Source organism: Elephas maximus, chromosome 10, assembly GCF_024166365.1.
Source record: "Elephas maximus indicus isolate mEleMax1 chromosome 10, mEleMax1 primary haplotype, whole genome shotgun sequence".
NCBI classification, from domain to species: domain Eukaryota; kingdom Metazoa; phylum Chordata; class Mammalia; order Proboscidea; family Elephantidae; genus Elephas; species Elephas maximus.
The window spans coordinates 105636904-105655340 of record NC_064828.1 but is presented as its reverse complement, the minus strand read 5'-3'; the positions used below and the strand labels follow the sequence as shown (position 1 = coordinate 105655340).

Sequence of the window (18437 nt, the reverse complement as noted above, 5' to 3'; positions counted from 1 at the left end):
CCATGAGTCAGAATCAGCTCGACAGCAACTAACAATAATCCGCTTTATTTTAGAATTGTGCAAAATCTATAGTTAGTCCAATTTGCTAGTGAGAGTAGTACCCAAATGTTTGAGGATGGGTTTGTTTTAGGGCCGTCCATCTGAAGTTACTTCCAGGAATACTGTGCATTTGAAAAATAGACTCGTTTCCAATAAGTTAAATACAGCACGTGAGGGTGGTGTTAATGACCCCATTGTTGGTGGTTGGGTTTATATTCTCACATCTTCTACATCATAGATAGGTAACAGGCTTGGGTGCAGTGATCACAGTTGAAGTTTAGATGGCTTTATTCAGGTTTTCCCTGAGACTTCCAGAGCCTTTCCTATATTTACAGAATAGTAATAAAGTATTTTTAAGAAAAAACTCTTAAAAAGCTTGCTTGAATAAGGATAAACATATTGCTTGCGTTGGTAAATAAAATGATAGATTTTTGTTTGGCTTTGTTTTTAGGTAGTTCCAGAAATGTATCTCAAGACACTCCACAGACATCAGGTACAAACCTTAGTTCAGAAGAACTGCGGAAGAGAAGAGAAGCCTACTTTGAAAAGTAAAGTAGTTGGTACAAGATTAAAATTGCATGTTTAATATTTGCTTTGACTGTGTCTGTTTGTAAGCAAATAGCTTTGGCTTAAACTGCTTATTTTAATTAAGGTTCCCTCCTTTTAGAAGAGTGGTTACTGCCTGAACCATGTGCATATCTGAATGTATTTTTTTTAACTTACAGCAAATATTTATTGAAGTGTAAAATCAAATGTAGTTTTAGGGGACAACTTTGCCCCAATACTGGATAAATTTATGTGAAATAGGGTGAAGGAAATCTTGTAAAATTTCCTTCATCAAGAGAAAAATGAAATTAGGGCAAGACAAAAACAATGCCTACAAAGCCTTTGAAAGTGCTTCTTGGTGACCTGACTACTTGACTACCCTGCGAAGCCCTTCTGTCAATTAGTAGGAAAGACAGCAATTTAGGTAGGGGGGCATACCTGCAAATAGAGGTGGGGTTAACTCTTCTGCTCTTGCCACTACAGGTGGGTACTGCAGGCCTGTCAACATCAATGATATGGCGACAAACCAGAAATCTGAATCAACTCCTAAAGCCTACCTTTGTGTACTCCGAAAATATCTTTCTTTCCAGTAACTATCATTCACACGTCTTCTCCCCCTCCCTTTTTTTCTAAAACCCCATCTTAAAGATTACAAGATCTGTAATAGATGCTTAGATTCTCTGATCCCAGCTCAGAAAGTGAACAGCCAGCGGCCAGGTCTGTCCTGTTACCGACTGCATTTCATCCACTCTAAGAGGCACGTTTTTTCACATTTTAGCATCTCTGAGATGAGAAGCAGCTCACAGTCGTAACTGGCAGTAGTTTAGCTGTAGCTGAAATACCAGAGCGTTTTCTCTTTGATGGTATAGTGACATATAAGATGATATTTACCCTTTTTCCTGTTTTTTTAAGTCACTACTCAGAAGTATATGAAGGAAAGTTCTGATCAACTGACATCCTCTTAGTGTGAGATATTTCTAGTCTTTATTCAGAGATAGATTAATAGATTTAGTTTTATTTAAAATTTCAAAATAACGCTTATTAGTGCTTTTCACTTCCTTTAACTTTTTTTTAACTGGTAAACTTCAGATTTACACAAAAGTAGAGAAACTAGCAGAATGAGCTCTTATTTATCTATTGCAACATATCAGCACATGACCAATCTTGTTTTTTTCATGGCCCCATCTTCTGTCTTCTCTACCCCCCCCCCGCCCACGGCAGCTTGGATTATTTTGTAACAAACCTCAATCATCATTTCATTTAATCCGTGAATATTTCAGTATGCATTTCTAAAAATATATGGGCTTTTTTTTTTTTAACGACCAAATACCATTATCATAAGATATTGGTAATAATTATCAGTACATGATAATTATTAATGATAATTCTGTATCACCAAATAAATATCCAATTAGTGTTAAAAATAATAATAATTAGATAAAAACTCAGAGTTACTCTAGAAAATTTGAGGAAACAGCGATAAAATGAAAAGAAAGCGTAATCCCACAATTTTATAATAACTGACATTAGTATCTTGCTGCATTTTCTTCTAGTCACACAGACCCACGTATAATGCTGTACTCATTATTTATACCATTTGTATAATGTCATACCCATTTAATGTTAATTATTTTCCCGTGATATGAGATATTCTTTGAATATGATATTTCATAAAATGAATTTATGATATATTTCATAAAGTGAATGCACGTATCTTAATTTATATATGAACCGTTCGGCTTCTGCCATTGTAATGAATAACGCACCAAATAATCCTTGTCCTGACTGTACGTCAAATCTTGAATCATTTCCCCTGATTATTCCATAGATGTTGGATTATTGAATTAAGGCTTTGGTACAGATTCTAAATTGCATTCTAGAGAAGTTGTCTCAAATGATAACCCTGCCATGCTTATTTAAACTGTCTTTTTTGCCAGAATAAAATGGTCTAGACAACCATGCTGTACAGAGAAACTATAAAAGGAAAACAACTTTAAAGTATAAAACTAAACTTTCCTTTAAAAATATTTTTAGGGGGTTTTGGATTAGAAATATAGAACTTCTAATAATTGAAGTTTTCATAGTAGAAAAGATATAGCAGTAAACATTCTATAAGCACAATACCAACAATAACTAGTGCTTTGTGATAAGCAAGTGTTTCTAAAAGTGTTGGAATATAGATACAGCTCCTTCCTGATTGGAAGGCAGTTGATGGGGGAGGAAGGTGTACATTACTGGTTACCAGCTTCAGCCTTTCATCCTCAGCCTCCTAGTTTGGCCTTGAAGATCCTGGTGGGAACTTGTGGAGAATTAGGGAATATTATACGTAGTCGTTACAGGTTGCTGAGAAAACCCAGGAGCTCATTTCTCGGTCTTTGTTTTTAATGTTGGCTAGTATTAAAAAAATCTTGTAGAAGTGATGATGAGAGGAGCTTAGAAACTAGCAGTAGCTTTTCACTAAAATTCCTGATTACTAAGACCAGATGGGTCCTTGACACTTTAGTTCCTGTCTTTACAAACTTGATTTCAAGGTTGTCCAACTAACTCTACCCTCTTACCATCCCCAAACTGACGCTGGTGCTATCTTTTTGGTTTTCATACAATTTCATAGGTTATTTTTCCCTGTAGAGTATCGAAAGTGTCATATTTAGTGTCGTAACAACAGTATTCATGCACAGAGCACAGCTGTAGAGTTTTTCTCTAGTGCAAAAAATACCATTAGAAACCTTGGTACTACAAATTCACAGTTTGAGTAAGACCTCAGAAATAATTTTCATAGCTGTGCCATTTTTTTCCCAGTAGTAATCTCTAGATCTATTTTAACTATCAGAAAACCCCTAGCAAAACTCCACTGTATCAGCTAGGTTACTGTAAAACGTGCCTTGACTTACAAGTTTTGAGTATCCTGTTAGGCAGTGTGTGTGAAAAGGATTGTGTAAATTGCACAGATGCAAGTGTTAACGTTGTTAGTGTCTTCTCCAGGTACACATTGGAATGATAGATTCTTTCTGTTACGAAAAACATCATGTTTCCCAACAAGGAGGGATACAAATATTGTTCCCGTGACCAAGGATTGCTGTGAATTTTTGAGTGCCTGACATTTGGTTTAGTTTATCAGACAGGGTTCAAGTTAAGAAACAAACTACTAGAGGTGTTTTAAGAAGAAAAGCATTTAATACAGAAATTAGGCACAAAATCCTTGGAAGAGTTGAAGGCACAGGCTGTAGGCTAGGCCTCCAGAATACCACAGACCAAATTGCTAGAAGAGCTGCAGCCACCGCCCCAACTGGGAAGGCGGGAAATCAGGAATATTGAGTTTAAGAACACACTGCCACCCCTGTGATTATGGTATCAAAACACTGGGATCAGGAAGCAGCCACCACAGTTGCCTGGATGTGGGAGCGTGAAGTCTGGCCATCAGTGTGATGCCGTGAAGCAGGATCCTGGGACTGGCATCGCCATAGGACAACCAACGCAGCAGAAGATGGCTCTGCCTCATTTCAACCTTCCGAATCTCACGCAAGCGCTTAATTTGTAGCCAGGATTCCAGCCGCAGGGAATCGGCTTTCCCGCCTCTAATACTGAAAGCATATGAGAGGGCTCGGTGGGGATGGATGCTGAGTGCTATTTGTGAGGGTCATCCTAGCTGAAAAGTGTCAGACTTGTTTCATGACGACTGATGTTTCAATTTCCATAAGTTAAAAAGTAGAATAGAATTTATTCCTCTAAAGTCACGGTTTCACCTGTCACTCCTTTGCATTCTGACCTCCTTTCTTGAGTTAAGGAGAAGAGGACATGGAGTGATAGCTGGTGAGCCAGGAATTCCCATAACTCCCAGCCTGTCTTTCCTGACTTGGAGGCTGCATCCTGCCCATGTGTGCATCTTAGCCATGCACACTGGAGAGTTGCACACCTGCACAGGTGTCAGTATTCTGACTCAAAGGCCAACAGGGTTGCAGTTCCCATGGTTGAATTTTCTTTTTTGGTCATATTTAAAACACAAGATTGAGAGGGACCATTTAAAAAATATTTGTCTATTAACAGTGTTAAAGAGCCCTGGTGGTGCAGGGGTTAAGCACTCAGCTCCTAACTGAAAGGTCAGCGGTTCAAACCCAGCGGCCACTCTGTAGGAGAAAGATGTGGCAGGCTGCTTGCATAGAGATTTACAGGCTTGGAAACCCTACAGGCAATTCTACTCTGTTCTACAGGGTCATCATGAGTCAGAAATGACTCAACGGCAATGGGTTATTAATAGTGTTGCTGGTAGTTTTAAAAGCTGGCTCCTTTTTAAATTCTCACTTGCTTTTTTTTAAGCTATGGTTTCCCAATCAGATTGTTAGCTATTGATAAGTTTGTTTTTTAATTATAAAATAAAAAACATACCCACACATAAATATATTTCAAATTTACATTGAAATAGCAGAAGTAGTACATAAAGCTCCCCATATACCCGTCACCCAGATTCCTCAATTATTGACATTTCTCAACCATTTGAGAATGAGTTACAGACATGATTTCCCATTTGGTCTCAATGCTTCAGTGTATATTTTCTGATTACAAGAGGGTGCTCTTCTACATATTCTCATCATGCGTAAACATTTTTAAATGTGGAGTTTTATGACTTCGGTTTTCCTTTTGAAGAAATAAAGAACTTACCTTAATCCAATAGATACTACTGAAAACCTAAGAATGGGGGTTAAATAGCTTCCGTTTAGTCATTCATCAAGTATCCGGTGAAAGCCTCCTCTGTGACAAGCTGTTTTAGGCACCGGGGAAACAGATAAACAAGGTAAAGTTTGTGCTCCTACTGAGCTTATACCATAAAGGGGGGAGAGGCAGGCAAGAGTAGAATAGCAGATGGTGATAAGTTTATACTGAGAAAGAACTAAAATGGACTGATGAGAGAGAGGTGGCCAGGCGGCTACTTTAGGTGGGGTGGTCAGGACAGGCATCCCTGGGGAGATAATATGAAGACAAGACCTTAATGACAAGAAGGAGCCAGCCAGGGGAAGATTGTGTTAACTTACAGAGTAATTTGTAATTTCTGAAAGGTGCATATCTTTAGTAGTTTTCTCATAAAATTAAGGGTCTATAAGCTATCAGAATAGCTGTCTTTTTGTACAGTAGGTCATTTTGTGTTAAGAATAACGACAAATCAAACCCACTGCCGTTGAGTCAATTCTGACTCATAGACCCTGTAGAACAGAGTAGAGCTGCCCCATAGAGTTTCCAGGGAGCACCTGGTAGAGTCAGACCGCCACCCTCCTGGTTAGCAGCTGTAGCACCTAACCACTGCGCCACCAGGGTTTCCATGGTGAGAATACCTGCCTCTTCATTTGTCCGATAAATTCAGATTTTATATCTAGGTTTCCTAGGATCAGCACTTGTAAACTTTAAGTAATATTTGTCAAACTAATTGCTCTTGCATTCGTTTGTGGTGTTCGTGCCAGTGACTGTTTTGTTCTCGGAACAGTTTATTTTCCACGTGAATAGTTTTCTCAGGTGTATTCATTCTTTTTTGTTTGTTTCTTTACTGTGTATTCACTTTTGAATGTTTCAGGCAGCAGCAGCAGCAGCAGCAGCGGCAGCAGGCAGATCTGCCGGGACCAGTTTCACATCCACGTGAAAGGCCACCCACAAGTTCAGAAGCACTTGGGAGTGATCTAGGTAAGACGCTGTCTTGCCCTTTATCGTGTTTTTGATCTCTACGCCCTATTTGACATAACAGGCTCCGTGTGATTTTTGCATCACAACTTTTCCTCGCCTCTGTCATTGTATTGGAGCCCTGGTGGCACACTAGGTAAGGGCTCGGCTGCTAACCAAAAAGGTCAGCAATTCAAATCCAGCAGCTGCTCCTTGGAAACCCTGTGGGGCAGTTCTACTCTGTCCTATAGAATCACCATGACTCGATGGCAACAGGCGTGGTTTTTGGAAATTGTAGCAGAACCCTTGAATGAATGCGTAATGTACTAAATTCCCCGGATTAAGGAGCGGACAGGCTAGAGCGCTCAGTGTACGTTTTGCTTTAAAATAATAAGCCTAGTACTTACAACTTCACAATAGTTAGTACATCCTTCGAAAATTCCTCAGAGATTGTGAGCGTACTACCACCTGGAAAACTAAAAACACTTGAGTGTAGTCTAACAATCGGATGTCAAGAATTATTGATTAGGCGTTGGTTTAATAGACTTTAAACTTTGGCCAATTACTGGTAATAGAATTTGAGTGAAAAGGGAAATGTACGACAAAGGTGTTTATAAGCAGAATATGTAAAGAACTCTCAAAATGGAACAATAAAAAAAAAATGGGCAAAGAAGTTGAACAGACACTTCACAAATACACATATGAAAAGATGCTCAACAGCATTAGAGTAATGCAGATTAAAAGCACAGTCAGGTACTACTTCAGCTAAAAGAATGGCTTAAAAAAAAACCTGACGGTTCCAACTGCTGAGGATCAGAGTAACAGGAATACTCATACATTGTTGGTGGGAATGCAGAATGGTACAACAACTTTGGAAAACAGTTTGGCACTTTTCTTATAAACTAAATATATACTTAACCATATAACTCAGCAATCCCACTCTTAGGTAATCACCCTAAAGAGAAAAACCTTAGATTCATGCAAAAATCTGTACGTGAATGTTTATAACAGTTATATTCATAGTTGCCACAAATCAAACTACCTAAATGTCCTTCAGCTGGTGAATGGATACCCAAATTGGTACATCCATACAATGGGATACTGTGTAGCATTAAAAAGGAATGAGCTGGTGCTTTTCCCTGTTCTTCTTACTAAGTACAGCTTTTAAAAACCCTGAACATTATAAAACAGACGTGAGAAGAACCTGAGAGATGAGAGAAGGCAGACTGGCCAAGGCCCTTAGCACCTGAGGAGCAACATGGCACTGAGTTCCCTGGATTTTCTTTTTGCCTCGTACATTCCAGACTTGTTATTGGAGAAGCCGTGGGTGCACACAACAAATAAAATCAACAAGAAAAGCCTGCTTTATTCATAGACTAGAAAAGGGCAGCCTAGCGAGACAGAAAACTTTTAGACAATAAATGCTGTACTCAGACAAACACCACAAAAACAAACCTGAGGCCCTACCTGCACCAGCAAAAGCCAGGTAGGGAGCCTAGACTTGTACCCCCACTTAGCAGTAAGACATCCCTCTCCCCAGCCAGGATAGTGTCAGAGAAGGCCAAAAGGGGCTCTGAGAGTAACTAGTGAAATGACGTTTTGCCTGCAGGGGAAAATAGTCTGAATGGCAGCACATTTCTCATTAGAAACCATTGAGGCCACAAGTGGCACAAGATTTGTCAAGTGCTCAGAGAAAAGGGCTATGGATTCAGAATTATGTACTCCTTTATCTTCTACTCTGTCCCGTAGGGTTGCTACGAGTCGGAATTGACTTGACAGCTTTTGGTTTTTTGGTGTCTTAGGCTGGGTTCTCTAGAGAAGCAAAACCAGGAAAGTGTATAAATATATACACAGAGAAATTTATATCAAGGAAATGGCTCACGTGGTTGTAGAGGCTGGAATGTTCCAAGTCCATGGGTCAGGCTAGAGGCTTCTGACTCACGTAGCCACAGGGGCTGGCAAACCCAAGACTGGCAGGTTAGAGAGCAGGGCTCTTGCTCACAGACTGAGAAGACCGACGAATCCCAAGATCAGCAGTCAAGACAGCAGGTGAGCTGCTAACTCAGGTCCCAAGAATCAGAGGTCAGATGACCAGGAGCCAGCTGCAGGATCCAGAGTGAGCAAAAACCCATAAGCCTTGCCAGAAAGGCCACCTGTATTGAATACAGGCCACACACCCAAGGAAACTCCCTTTCAACTGATTCAGTGCTCACAGCAGAGTCCACCATGGATGTGATCTTGTCATATCAGATATGATCATGTAAGTGATCACATCATCATACAATTGTCAGACTATATCATAACTGCCAGACCACTGAGAATCCTGGTCCACCCAAGTTGACACACAACCTTAATGATCACACCAGTGAAAACATCATTTAGGAGTGAAGGGGAAATCTTAACATTCTCAGATGAGCTAAAATTAAGAGAATTTGTGACCAGCAGACCTACCCTAAAAGAATGGCTTAAGGAAGTTCTCCAAACAGAAAATAAATGATTGAAAAAAGGAATCTTGGAACCATCAGGAAGGAAGAACAATTGAAAGAGTTAAAATATGAGTAAACAAACAAACAAAAAAAATGAGTAAACATAGTATGACTTTCTCTTTCTGAATTTTCTAAGTTATGTTCAATGGTTGACACAAAAATTATAACATTGCCTGATTGGGTGTGCAATGTAGATATGGTTAAACCTGTGAGAGCCAGAACTTGACAAGATTCCTTTGTTTTTCCAAGTCTTAGAAGTTTTCTGCCTATGACAGGGTGCAGTCTTACCACTTTTCTGTCACTCTGTTAGTGGGAAATATTTGAGTTTTTCTTCTCTGACAGGTTCTGGCTTTCACAGGTTTTACTGTATATAGGAAGTATATAGGAATATTATACTAAAAATAGGGGAGGGTAAAGGAATATAAAGGGAGGTAAGATTTCTACACATCTTTGAAACCAGTTCAGCTACTGTGGAAAATAATTTGGGAGTTATTTTAAAAAACTAACCATCGACTTTATCATCGTTGTTGTTTGTAGGTGCCATCAAGTCAGTTCTGACTCATAGCAGTTGTATGTACAGCAGAATGAAACACTGCCCAGTCCTGAGCCATCTTCAAAATTGTTGCTGTGTTTGAGCCCATTGTTGTAGTCACTGTGTCAGTCCATCTCTTTGAGGGTCTCCCTCTTTTTGGCTGGCCCTCTGCTTTATCAAGCATGCTGTCCTTCTTCAGGGACGAGTCCCTCTTAACATGTCCAAAGTATGCGAGACGAAGTGTGCCACCCTTGCTTCTAAGGAGCATTTTGGCTATGCTTCTTCCAAGACAGATTTGTTCATTCTTCTGGCAGTCCGTGGTATAGTCAACATTCTTTGCCAACACTATAATTCAAGGGCATCAGTTCTTCAGTCTTCCTTATTCTTTGTCTAGCTTTTGCGTCTACATGAGGAGATTGAAAACACCATGGCTTGCATCAGGCGCAACTTACTCCCAGTAGTGACATCTTTACTTTTCAACACTTTAAAGAGGTCTTTTGCAGCAAATTTGCCCAGTGCAATACGTCATTGGATTTCTTGACTGCTACTTCCATGGGAGTTGATTGCGGATCCAAGTAAAATGAAATCCTTGACAACTTCAGTCTTTTCTCCGTTTATAATGATGTTGCTTATTGATCCATTTGTGAGGACTTTTGTTTTCTTTATGTTGAGGTGCAGTCCATACTGAATCTATATATCACAGGTTGTCTTCCAATCCTGATGCCCCATTCTTCATGTAGTCCACCTTCTCAGATTATTTGCTCAGCATACAGATTGAATAAGTATGGTGAAAGGATACAACTCTGACACACACCTTTCCTGACCTTAGACCGCACAGTATCCCTTTGTTCTTTTTGAACGACTGCCTTGTGATGTACGTACAGGTTCCTCGTGAGCATGATTTAAGTGTTCTGGAATTCCCATTCTTTGCAATGTTATCCATAATTTGTTATGATCTATATGGTCAAATGCCTTTGCATAGTCAATAAAACACAGGTAAACATCTTTCTGGTATTCTCTGCCTTCAGCCAAGATCCATCTGACATCAGCAATGATATCCCTTGTTCCACATCCTCTTCTGAATCTGGCTTGAATTTCTGGCAGTTCCCTATTGGTGGACTGCTGCAACTGCTTTTGAATAATCTTCAGCAAAATTTTACTTGCATTTTCGCATTCTGTCGCATCATCTTTCTTTGGCATGGGCACATATGGATCCCTTACAGTTGGTTGGCCAGGTAGCTCTCTTCCAAATTTCTTGACAAAGACAAGTGAGCACCTCAGCGCTCTATCCGTCTGTTGAAACATTTCACTTGGTATTCTGTCAACTCCTGGAGCCTTGTTTTTCGCCAGTGCCCTCAGGGCAGCTCAGACTTCTTCCTTCAGTACCATCAATTCTTGATTGTATGCTACCTTCTGAAGTGGTTGAACATCAACCAGTTCTTTTTGGTACAGTAACTCTGTGTATTCCTTCCACCTTGTTTTGATAATTCCTGTGTCGTCCAGTATTTTGCCCATAGAATCCTTCAGTATTGCAACTCAAGTCTTCAATTTTTTCTTCATTTCTCTCAGCTTGAAAAATGCCGAGTGTGTTCTTAACTCTTGATATTCTAACTCCAAGTCTGCACGTTTCTTTATCATGCTTTACTTTGTCTTCTCAAACTGCCCTTTGAATTCTTCTGTTCAGCTAATATGCTTTTTCAGTTCATTTCTTCCCTTTGCTTTTGCTATTCTACTTTCCAGAGCAAGTTTCAGAGTCTCTTCTGACATCCATTTTGGTCTTTTCTTTCTTTCCTGTCTTTTTAGTGACCTTTTGCTTTCCTTGATGTCATTCCACAACTTGTCTGGTCTTCCATCATTAATGTTCAGTGCATCAAATTTGTTCTTGAAATGGTCTCTAAATTAAGGTGGGATACTCAAGGTTGTACTTTGGTCCTTGTGGACTTGATCTAGCTTTCTTCAGCTTCAGTTTGAACTTGCAAATGAGCAACGGATGGTCTGTTCCACAGTTGGCCCCTGGCCTTGTTATAACTGATAATACTGAGCTTCTCCATTATCTTTTTCCACAGATATAGTTGATTTGATTCCTGTGTTTTCCATCTGGTGAGGTCCACATGTGTCCATGTGTAGTTGGTGAAAAAAAATATTTACAATGAAGAAGTTGTTGACCTTGTAAAATTCTATCATTCGATCTCTGGCCTTTCTATCACCAAGGCCATATTTTCCAACTACTAATCCTTCTTCTTTGCTTCCAACTTTTGCGTTCCAATCACGAGTAATTATCAATCCATCTTGATTGCATGTTTGATCAATTTCAGACCATAGTAGGTGGTAAAAATCTTCAATTTCCTCATCTTTGGCGTTAGTAGTTGGTGCATATGTTTGAATAATAGTCATATTAGCCGGTCTTACATGTAGATGTGTGATTATCCTATCACTGACAAGGTTGTACTTCAGGATAGATCTAGAAACATTCGTTTTGATAATGAATGTGATGCCATTTCTCTTCAATTTGTCATTCCTGGCATAGTAGGCTGTATGATTACCCAATTCAGAATGGCCAATACCAGTCTGTTTCAGCTCACTAATGCCTAGGATATCAATGTTTATGCATTCCATTTCATTTTTGACGACGTCAAATTTTTCTTGTTTCATACTTCTTACAATCCACGTTCCTATTATTAATGGATGTTTGCAGCTGTTTCTTCTCATTTTGAGTCGTGCCACCTCAAGAAATGAAGGTCATGAAAGTGTTACTCCATCCATGTTGTTAAGGTTGACTCTACTTTGAGGAGGCAGCTGTTCCCCACTGGTACTTTGAGTATCTTCCAACCTGAGGGGCTCATCATCTGGCACTGTATCAGACTATTCATTATGTTTTCACTGGCCAATTTTTTCAGAAATAGAGCACCAGTTCCTTCTTCCTACTCTATCTTAGTCTGGAAGCTCCACTGAAACCTGTCCGCTATGGGTGACCCTGCTGGTATTTGAAATACCAGTGGCATAGCTTCCAGCATCACAGCAACATGCAAGCTACCACAGTATGACAAACTGATAGATGCGTGTGGTAAGACACTTACCATATGACCCAGCAATTGCACTCCTGGGTGTTTATCCCAGGGAAGTTAAGACTTACGTCTACACAAAAACCTGTACCTGTATATTCATAGAAGATTTACAGCCAAAATTGGAAGTGATGGAAATATCCTCCAGTAGGTGAACGGTACTGTGTATGGTACTGTGGAATCTTACTCAGAAATGAAAGGGAATTAATTTTTGCCATGTGCAACGATTTGGATCGATGTCATGGGCATTATGCTGAGTAAAAAAAGTCAATCTCAGAAGCTCGAATTCTATATGGTTCCGTTTGTTTAATATTCCTAACATGTCAGAATTGTAGTGATAGAGGATAAATTAGTGGTTGCCAGAGTTCAGGGAAGTTTTGGGGGAAAGGAAGTGGGTGTGAATGGACATGGGTAATAAGAAGGAGAGTGTGTGGTGCTGTAACAGTTGTTTTGATTGTGATGGTGGTGGTTACAAAAATCTACCCCCCCCCCCAAAAAAAATCCACTGCCATCGAGTCAGTTCCAACTGATAGCGATCCTATAGGACAGAGTAGAACTGCCCACCAGATTTCCAAAGCATAATCTTTACAGAAGCAAACTGCTAAATCTTTCTCCTGAGGAGCAGCTGGTGGGTTTGTACCATTGACCTTTTGGTTAGCAGCCGAGTATTTTAACCACGGCGCCACTAGGGCTCCTTCACAAACCTATACATGATAAAATACCATAGAACTACACATACACATTGTACCAGTATCAGTTGCTGGGGTTCGATTTGGACTCTAGTTACATAATTTGTAATTGTTGGGAGAAGTTGGGCCAAAGAGTACACAGGACATCTCTCAACTGTCTCTGCAGCTTCCTATGAATCTATGATAATTTCAAAATAACAAAGTTAAAAAAAAACTTTTGATATGTGCAACAACATGGATAAATCTCAACTGCATTATACAAGTGAAAGAAGCCATGCTCAAAAGGCTACACACATGCTCTTTTATGTGACATTCCAGAAAAGGCCAAACTTTAGGGGCAGAGAACCTAGCAGTGGTTGCCAGGGCTGAGGGATTGACCTCACAGTGGCAGCCCTGGTAATTTTTGTGGATGTTGGGATTGTCTTGCATCTTGATGGTGGGGGTGGTTATACAATTCTATGTATTTGTCAAAACTTATAGAACTGTACCCCAAATTAAATTAAAAAATCAAAAAAGGGAACTCTATAATGTTCAAAAAGATACACATTTCTAAGAGCTTACCTTTTAATCATTTTGAGGATTTTCCAGAAGTTTCTAAGAAATGTGTTTTCTTTCCCAACAGGTGATGCAATGAGCGAAGAAGACATGCTTCAGGTGGCTGTGTCCATGTCTTTAGAAACTGTTAGAAATAATTTGGAAACAGAAGGAGAAAAATAACAATGCCTTTTAAAAATCCTTTAGGTATTCAGACTTTTCAACATTATCCTGTGTGATTACTACATAGGGTTCTTTTCAGTAATTTGTCAAAGAGAACAGTGTACATCAGAGGAAATAAGACTTTTAGGGTGGTTTGCAAGCAAAATGATGAAAAAGTGGAAAAATGCATCAGTTATAGGACTAAATAATGATCCTTCCAGTACTAGCCAAAGAGGCATTCAGCAATTAAAGAAATTTAAGATGGTTTTCTAAATGTTCCTTTTTCTTTTTGAGTGTGCAATATCTAGCATGTCTAAAATTAGAATGTTTTTCTTGGAATTTTTGGAGACCAATTAGCTCTTGCCACAGAACCTTTTCCATACAGTTTTGTTTTATTTTTCTATATTCCTTGTGGGTAATTTGACTCACTTTCATCATTCAGTACTTACCCTTATTTCTCATCAACTAAATTGACCTTTCAGGAAAGTATCTCTTGTCTCTGTTGATGATGATAATGGTTATAGGGGGCCAAACCATTTTCCCTCCCATCATTGTGCATTTGGGTATCCTCTCCTGTTCCTGTCTCTGATCACAATTTCTCTGCCACCTGGTTTACACGATTTTTATACAACTCTTTCGAAAGATGATCATCTTTCATTCTTGAGGACTGGCTTTTTAAGCCCTCTAAGACGGGATCGTCATTTCATGGCTCTGGTGCATTCCGGAACTCTGAGGTCAGCCCCGCACGAATACCTGAGAAGAGGTGAGCGTTTTCTATGTGTGAACATGTGCTTTTCCCGGACGCTGTGTGAATGTCTTCCCTGTGTCCGAGCTTTACAGCTTCGTTGGAACCCCTCTTTCCTGTACCTTACTTCCTTTCTTCTCCAGTTGAGAAAAATGGGGGAAGCATAGTATGCAAGCAGGTTTCCTTTTGTTGTACCCACCATGAATGTATGACAAAAAAATTGGCCTTCAATTTTAGTAGCAATTTTCCCTTTATTTTTTCTCTTATGACTGGACCTTTCTGTTCTGTTTCCAGTTGAGTCATATGGAATGTAAATATCTGCTTCTGCTGCACATCTTTTCATAGGAATAGCTTGCCAGAGGTCATCTGGACCATGAAAATAATTTACTAACAAAAATATATTTAAATTTACACTGTGATTTGACACTTCATCATGTTTAAATAGCTTAAGAATTATAGAAGTCACATAGAACTTAATGGGTCTATAAATAAGAAAGTTCTTAGTTTTGATAAATAGTCTTTAATAGGGAATAACAGAGTTTCTAGTTGGGTATAATTTTGGTGAAAATTGACAGTGTCTCTGAAATGAGCGTTGAGATTCTGTCATCTGCTCCCCACCCCTCACTCTTCACCCCCTTTTGCAACTCTTGAATGTTGTGTGGTTCAAAAACTAAAAATCAGGAAGAAAAGTCATTTGACAACTTAGGAAAGAATGGTATGTTGCTGTGCTGGTAAATGGCTGCACACATTTTATCAGGGAAGTTTTTTTGATCTGAGATTTATTGCTAACTAAAGATGAGAAAATGCCTTTTATTTAGGATTATGAAATAGCTTTTTGGATAGAAACAGGTTTTGTTTTTTTCTTTTAGTCATTATTTTGTGCCAAATGAAGTTTTCTGGAGTTTCCCTTACAAAAAATTAGACAGTCTTGTTTTAAAATTTAAAGTGTTCTTTTAATAATTAAAAATGTTTCAGAGGAATTATAAAATGTTAGAACTGCAAGGGGTTTTGAAATTTGGTACCATTCCCTCAAGATTTACAAACCAAGATACTTTAAGACTGAACATTTTGGTTATTATCCCCACAATGCCAGTCATGTTGTCCATGGATATTTGGCCTTTACCTTTTCCCATTGAAAAATTACATTAAACTTTTCATACACTTGAATTCATGAGCTACATAATATAATAATGTGAAAACTAATATATGTAGAAGTTTTAATCTTAATTAGAATTTATAAAGTTCATATATTTCCCGGTAACTTTACACACCCTATAAGTACTTATGGAAATAGGGCATTTTGGCCTTAATTTATTAGGGATTTTTTAAACAGCTGAGCACACACTGGATACGGTTGAATATGTTTGTTTAGAAATTGTTATATTTGGCAGGCAGATCCAGAATCCCTAGTGACCTGCCATCTTGTTTGGAATGGTTTAAACTTAACACTTGGATTTCATTTTTTAATTCATTTGGTGGTACGAAAAGGTGCCAGTGCCATAACTGCAGTATCAGAAAATTATAAAGTTATACAAAGCTATGGTTAGCACATCACGAGCTGCCATTTATGGTAAACCACCTGCAAGAAAATCAGAAACAACTGAATTCATTGTAATTGTCCTGCTAAGAGCTTTATAAGGATTTCCATTCTGTTTTACCAATTGGAAAAACCTTCCTGTTTAATATTTAAACTGTTGGTATCATTTTTCTACTGTATAATTAACAGGATAAAATATGTACAGTGGTGGTACTAGTGTTATAAGTAAAGTTTAAACAAGCTTTGGAAATACTTTCATATTTTCAGATGTTATGGATTTACTAAGTAGTTATTTATGTTTTAAAAATTCAGAGTGGTTAACCTCTGATCTCAAACCATCAGTATACTTTTATGGTGATTAACATGAATATTTCAGTGATGTAAATTGTTTGAAAAGCTTGCTGCGGGTAAACTTTATATTTCAATTCTAAGATCTTGGCCAAATAATTTACAATTCACAGAATATTTAAGGTGCTTTATTTTCTTTAAAACTCGATTTTTCTTAATTAAGGCTTTATTCGTGATGCCAAATATGTGGTACATTTAATGAGAAAAAAAGTTCAAAACTAGTTGAGTATGATCACATCCGTTGCCGTCAAGTCGATTCTGACTCATAGGACAGATTAGAACTGCCCCATGGGATTTCCAGGGAGCAGCTGGTGGATATGAACTGCCAGCGTTTTGGTTAGCAGGCAGATGCTCAACCACTGTGCAAAACTGATAGTCTATACCGTTTCAGTTAATATTAAGCTGAATAAGATAAAGCAGGTTTGATACTGTTCTTTAAATCTTGCTAGAGCCAAGGTTTACAAAATGCCTTAAAATTGATGCGTTGGACTTACTCAAGTCCAAGAAAAGATTGATTCAGTGCATAAGGAAAATATGATAATAATTGAAAAATCTTAAATTGGAAAAAAAAAATAAATAAAAAGGTTCTAAATTCTTAGGATTCAATAATTAAGACCAACGTCACCCTGTTAAAACCTTTATCTGCAATTGGAAAGGCCTTAGGCCACAGTTTTCAGAGTGAATTGGTTTTTTGTATCTGGGCCCTAACAAGTATGAGTATGTGCTATATGTGACCTTAATTAAGAAAAACCAAATTGGACCAACTTAGTCATTTCAGTGATAAAAGTAATCATTTTCCATATTTCCAAAATAAAAAACTTTCATTCTGAGTCCCTTTTTAACCAGCTTCATTTGCTAAAGAAATGAACTGGCTGTTTATTGCTTTGTAATGCCTTATACCTGTTGCTGTCGAGTCCGAGTCCCTTCTGACTCATAGCGACCGTCTAAGACAGAGTAGAACTGCCCCGTACAGTTTCCAAGGAGCGGCTGGTGGATTTGAACTGCCAACCTTTTGATTAGCAGCCAAGCTCTTTACCACTGCAAAAATATTTTTTTGTTCCGTTATGCTTTCATGAATGAAAAGATTATTGGCATGGTTGGTTAATTTGAATTTGAAATTTTTTTTTAATTTGAAGAAAATCTTTTGCTGTTTTTATTGTTTCCAGAATGGTCTGGCATTTTAAGAAATATTCCTAGTAGCATCAATTCTAAATTTACAGTAATTGGCGTGTTTAATTAAAGATAGTGTATTTCAACAAATATTTTAAGACTGGATTCATAGACAAAGCAGTAGGAAGCATCAGTGAAATACATGTGGAAAATTCCGGATTGGCTTAGGAAGCACTTCAGTTGTCTCTTGCATAGTTCAAAGGGGAATGTTTTCCAGGAAATTTTTAATGTGTGTTTTTTTTGAAAGAGGAAAGTGTACATTTGAAATCTAGTTTCTACAACACTGGACTGTTAGGAATAATTGTTTTTTTAATTACTGTTCTGTAAAATAAACTATTTGAAATTCAAGTACAAAAAAGATCTGAAATGAAAAGCATTGTATTTGGCCATGATTCAGGTGCACTGTGGCAGTGCCGTTTGCTCAGGGCCCACCTCTCAGCCCTCCTGTGTGTGCTCCCGTCCAAGTTCACATGCCATTATCACACACACACGCCTTCCCATCTGGCCCCTAGAAAAGCGTGGCTTCCAAAGCACTGTTGAACACCGAGGAGTCTGTTGTTAATGTAGATGTTTAATGAGTTGTATTTTAAATATCAAAGATTATTAAATAAAGATAATGATTGCTTTTTTATTTCCTTTTTATATGTGTTTATTTTGTAAATAACTCAGTTTCTAGCCTTGCTATTCAAAGTGTGGTTGGAGGGCCAGCCACATCAGCTTTTTAAGAATACAGAGTTTCAGGTCACAGCCCCACCTACTGAATCGGAACCTGCATTTTCACAAGATCCCCAGAGGGTTCTCATGTACGGCGATGGTGATGGTGATGGTGACGTTTGAGCAGCATGCTCTGTGGGACTTTTCTAGCCAGCTTCAGTAATGCTAAAGCAGCCGGGGGCCTGTGGAGGGAGGCACTGGTTTCCGTTCCAGCTGACTGCGGCCAACGG

General features: G+C 38.6%; 1 protein-coding gene across 10 annotated transcripts in view; it reads left to right on the top strand.

Annotated features, from left to right (window-relative positions):
- The window catches only part of ATXN3 (ataxin 3), a 41436-nt gene extending 23312 nt beyond the window's left edge, over positions 1–18124 (top strand). For 9 of the 10 annotated variants that reach the window (XM_049899791.1, XM_049899788.1, XM_049899790.1 and 6 more), the window contains 3 exons: positions 491–587; positions 6146–6252; positions 13620–18124. In XM_049899791.1, coding sequence (XP_049755748.1) covers positions 491–587; positions 6146–6252; positions 13620–13714 — 299 coding nt within the window. In that variant the 3' untranslated portion in view covers positions 13715–18124. The remainder of the gene's footprint in view (positions 1–490; positions 588–6145; positions 6253–13619) is intronic. The other variant, XM_049899787.1, reaches the window with a different exon arrangement.
- Positions 18125–18437: the final 313 nt, after the last annotated feature.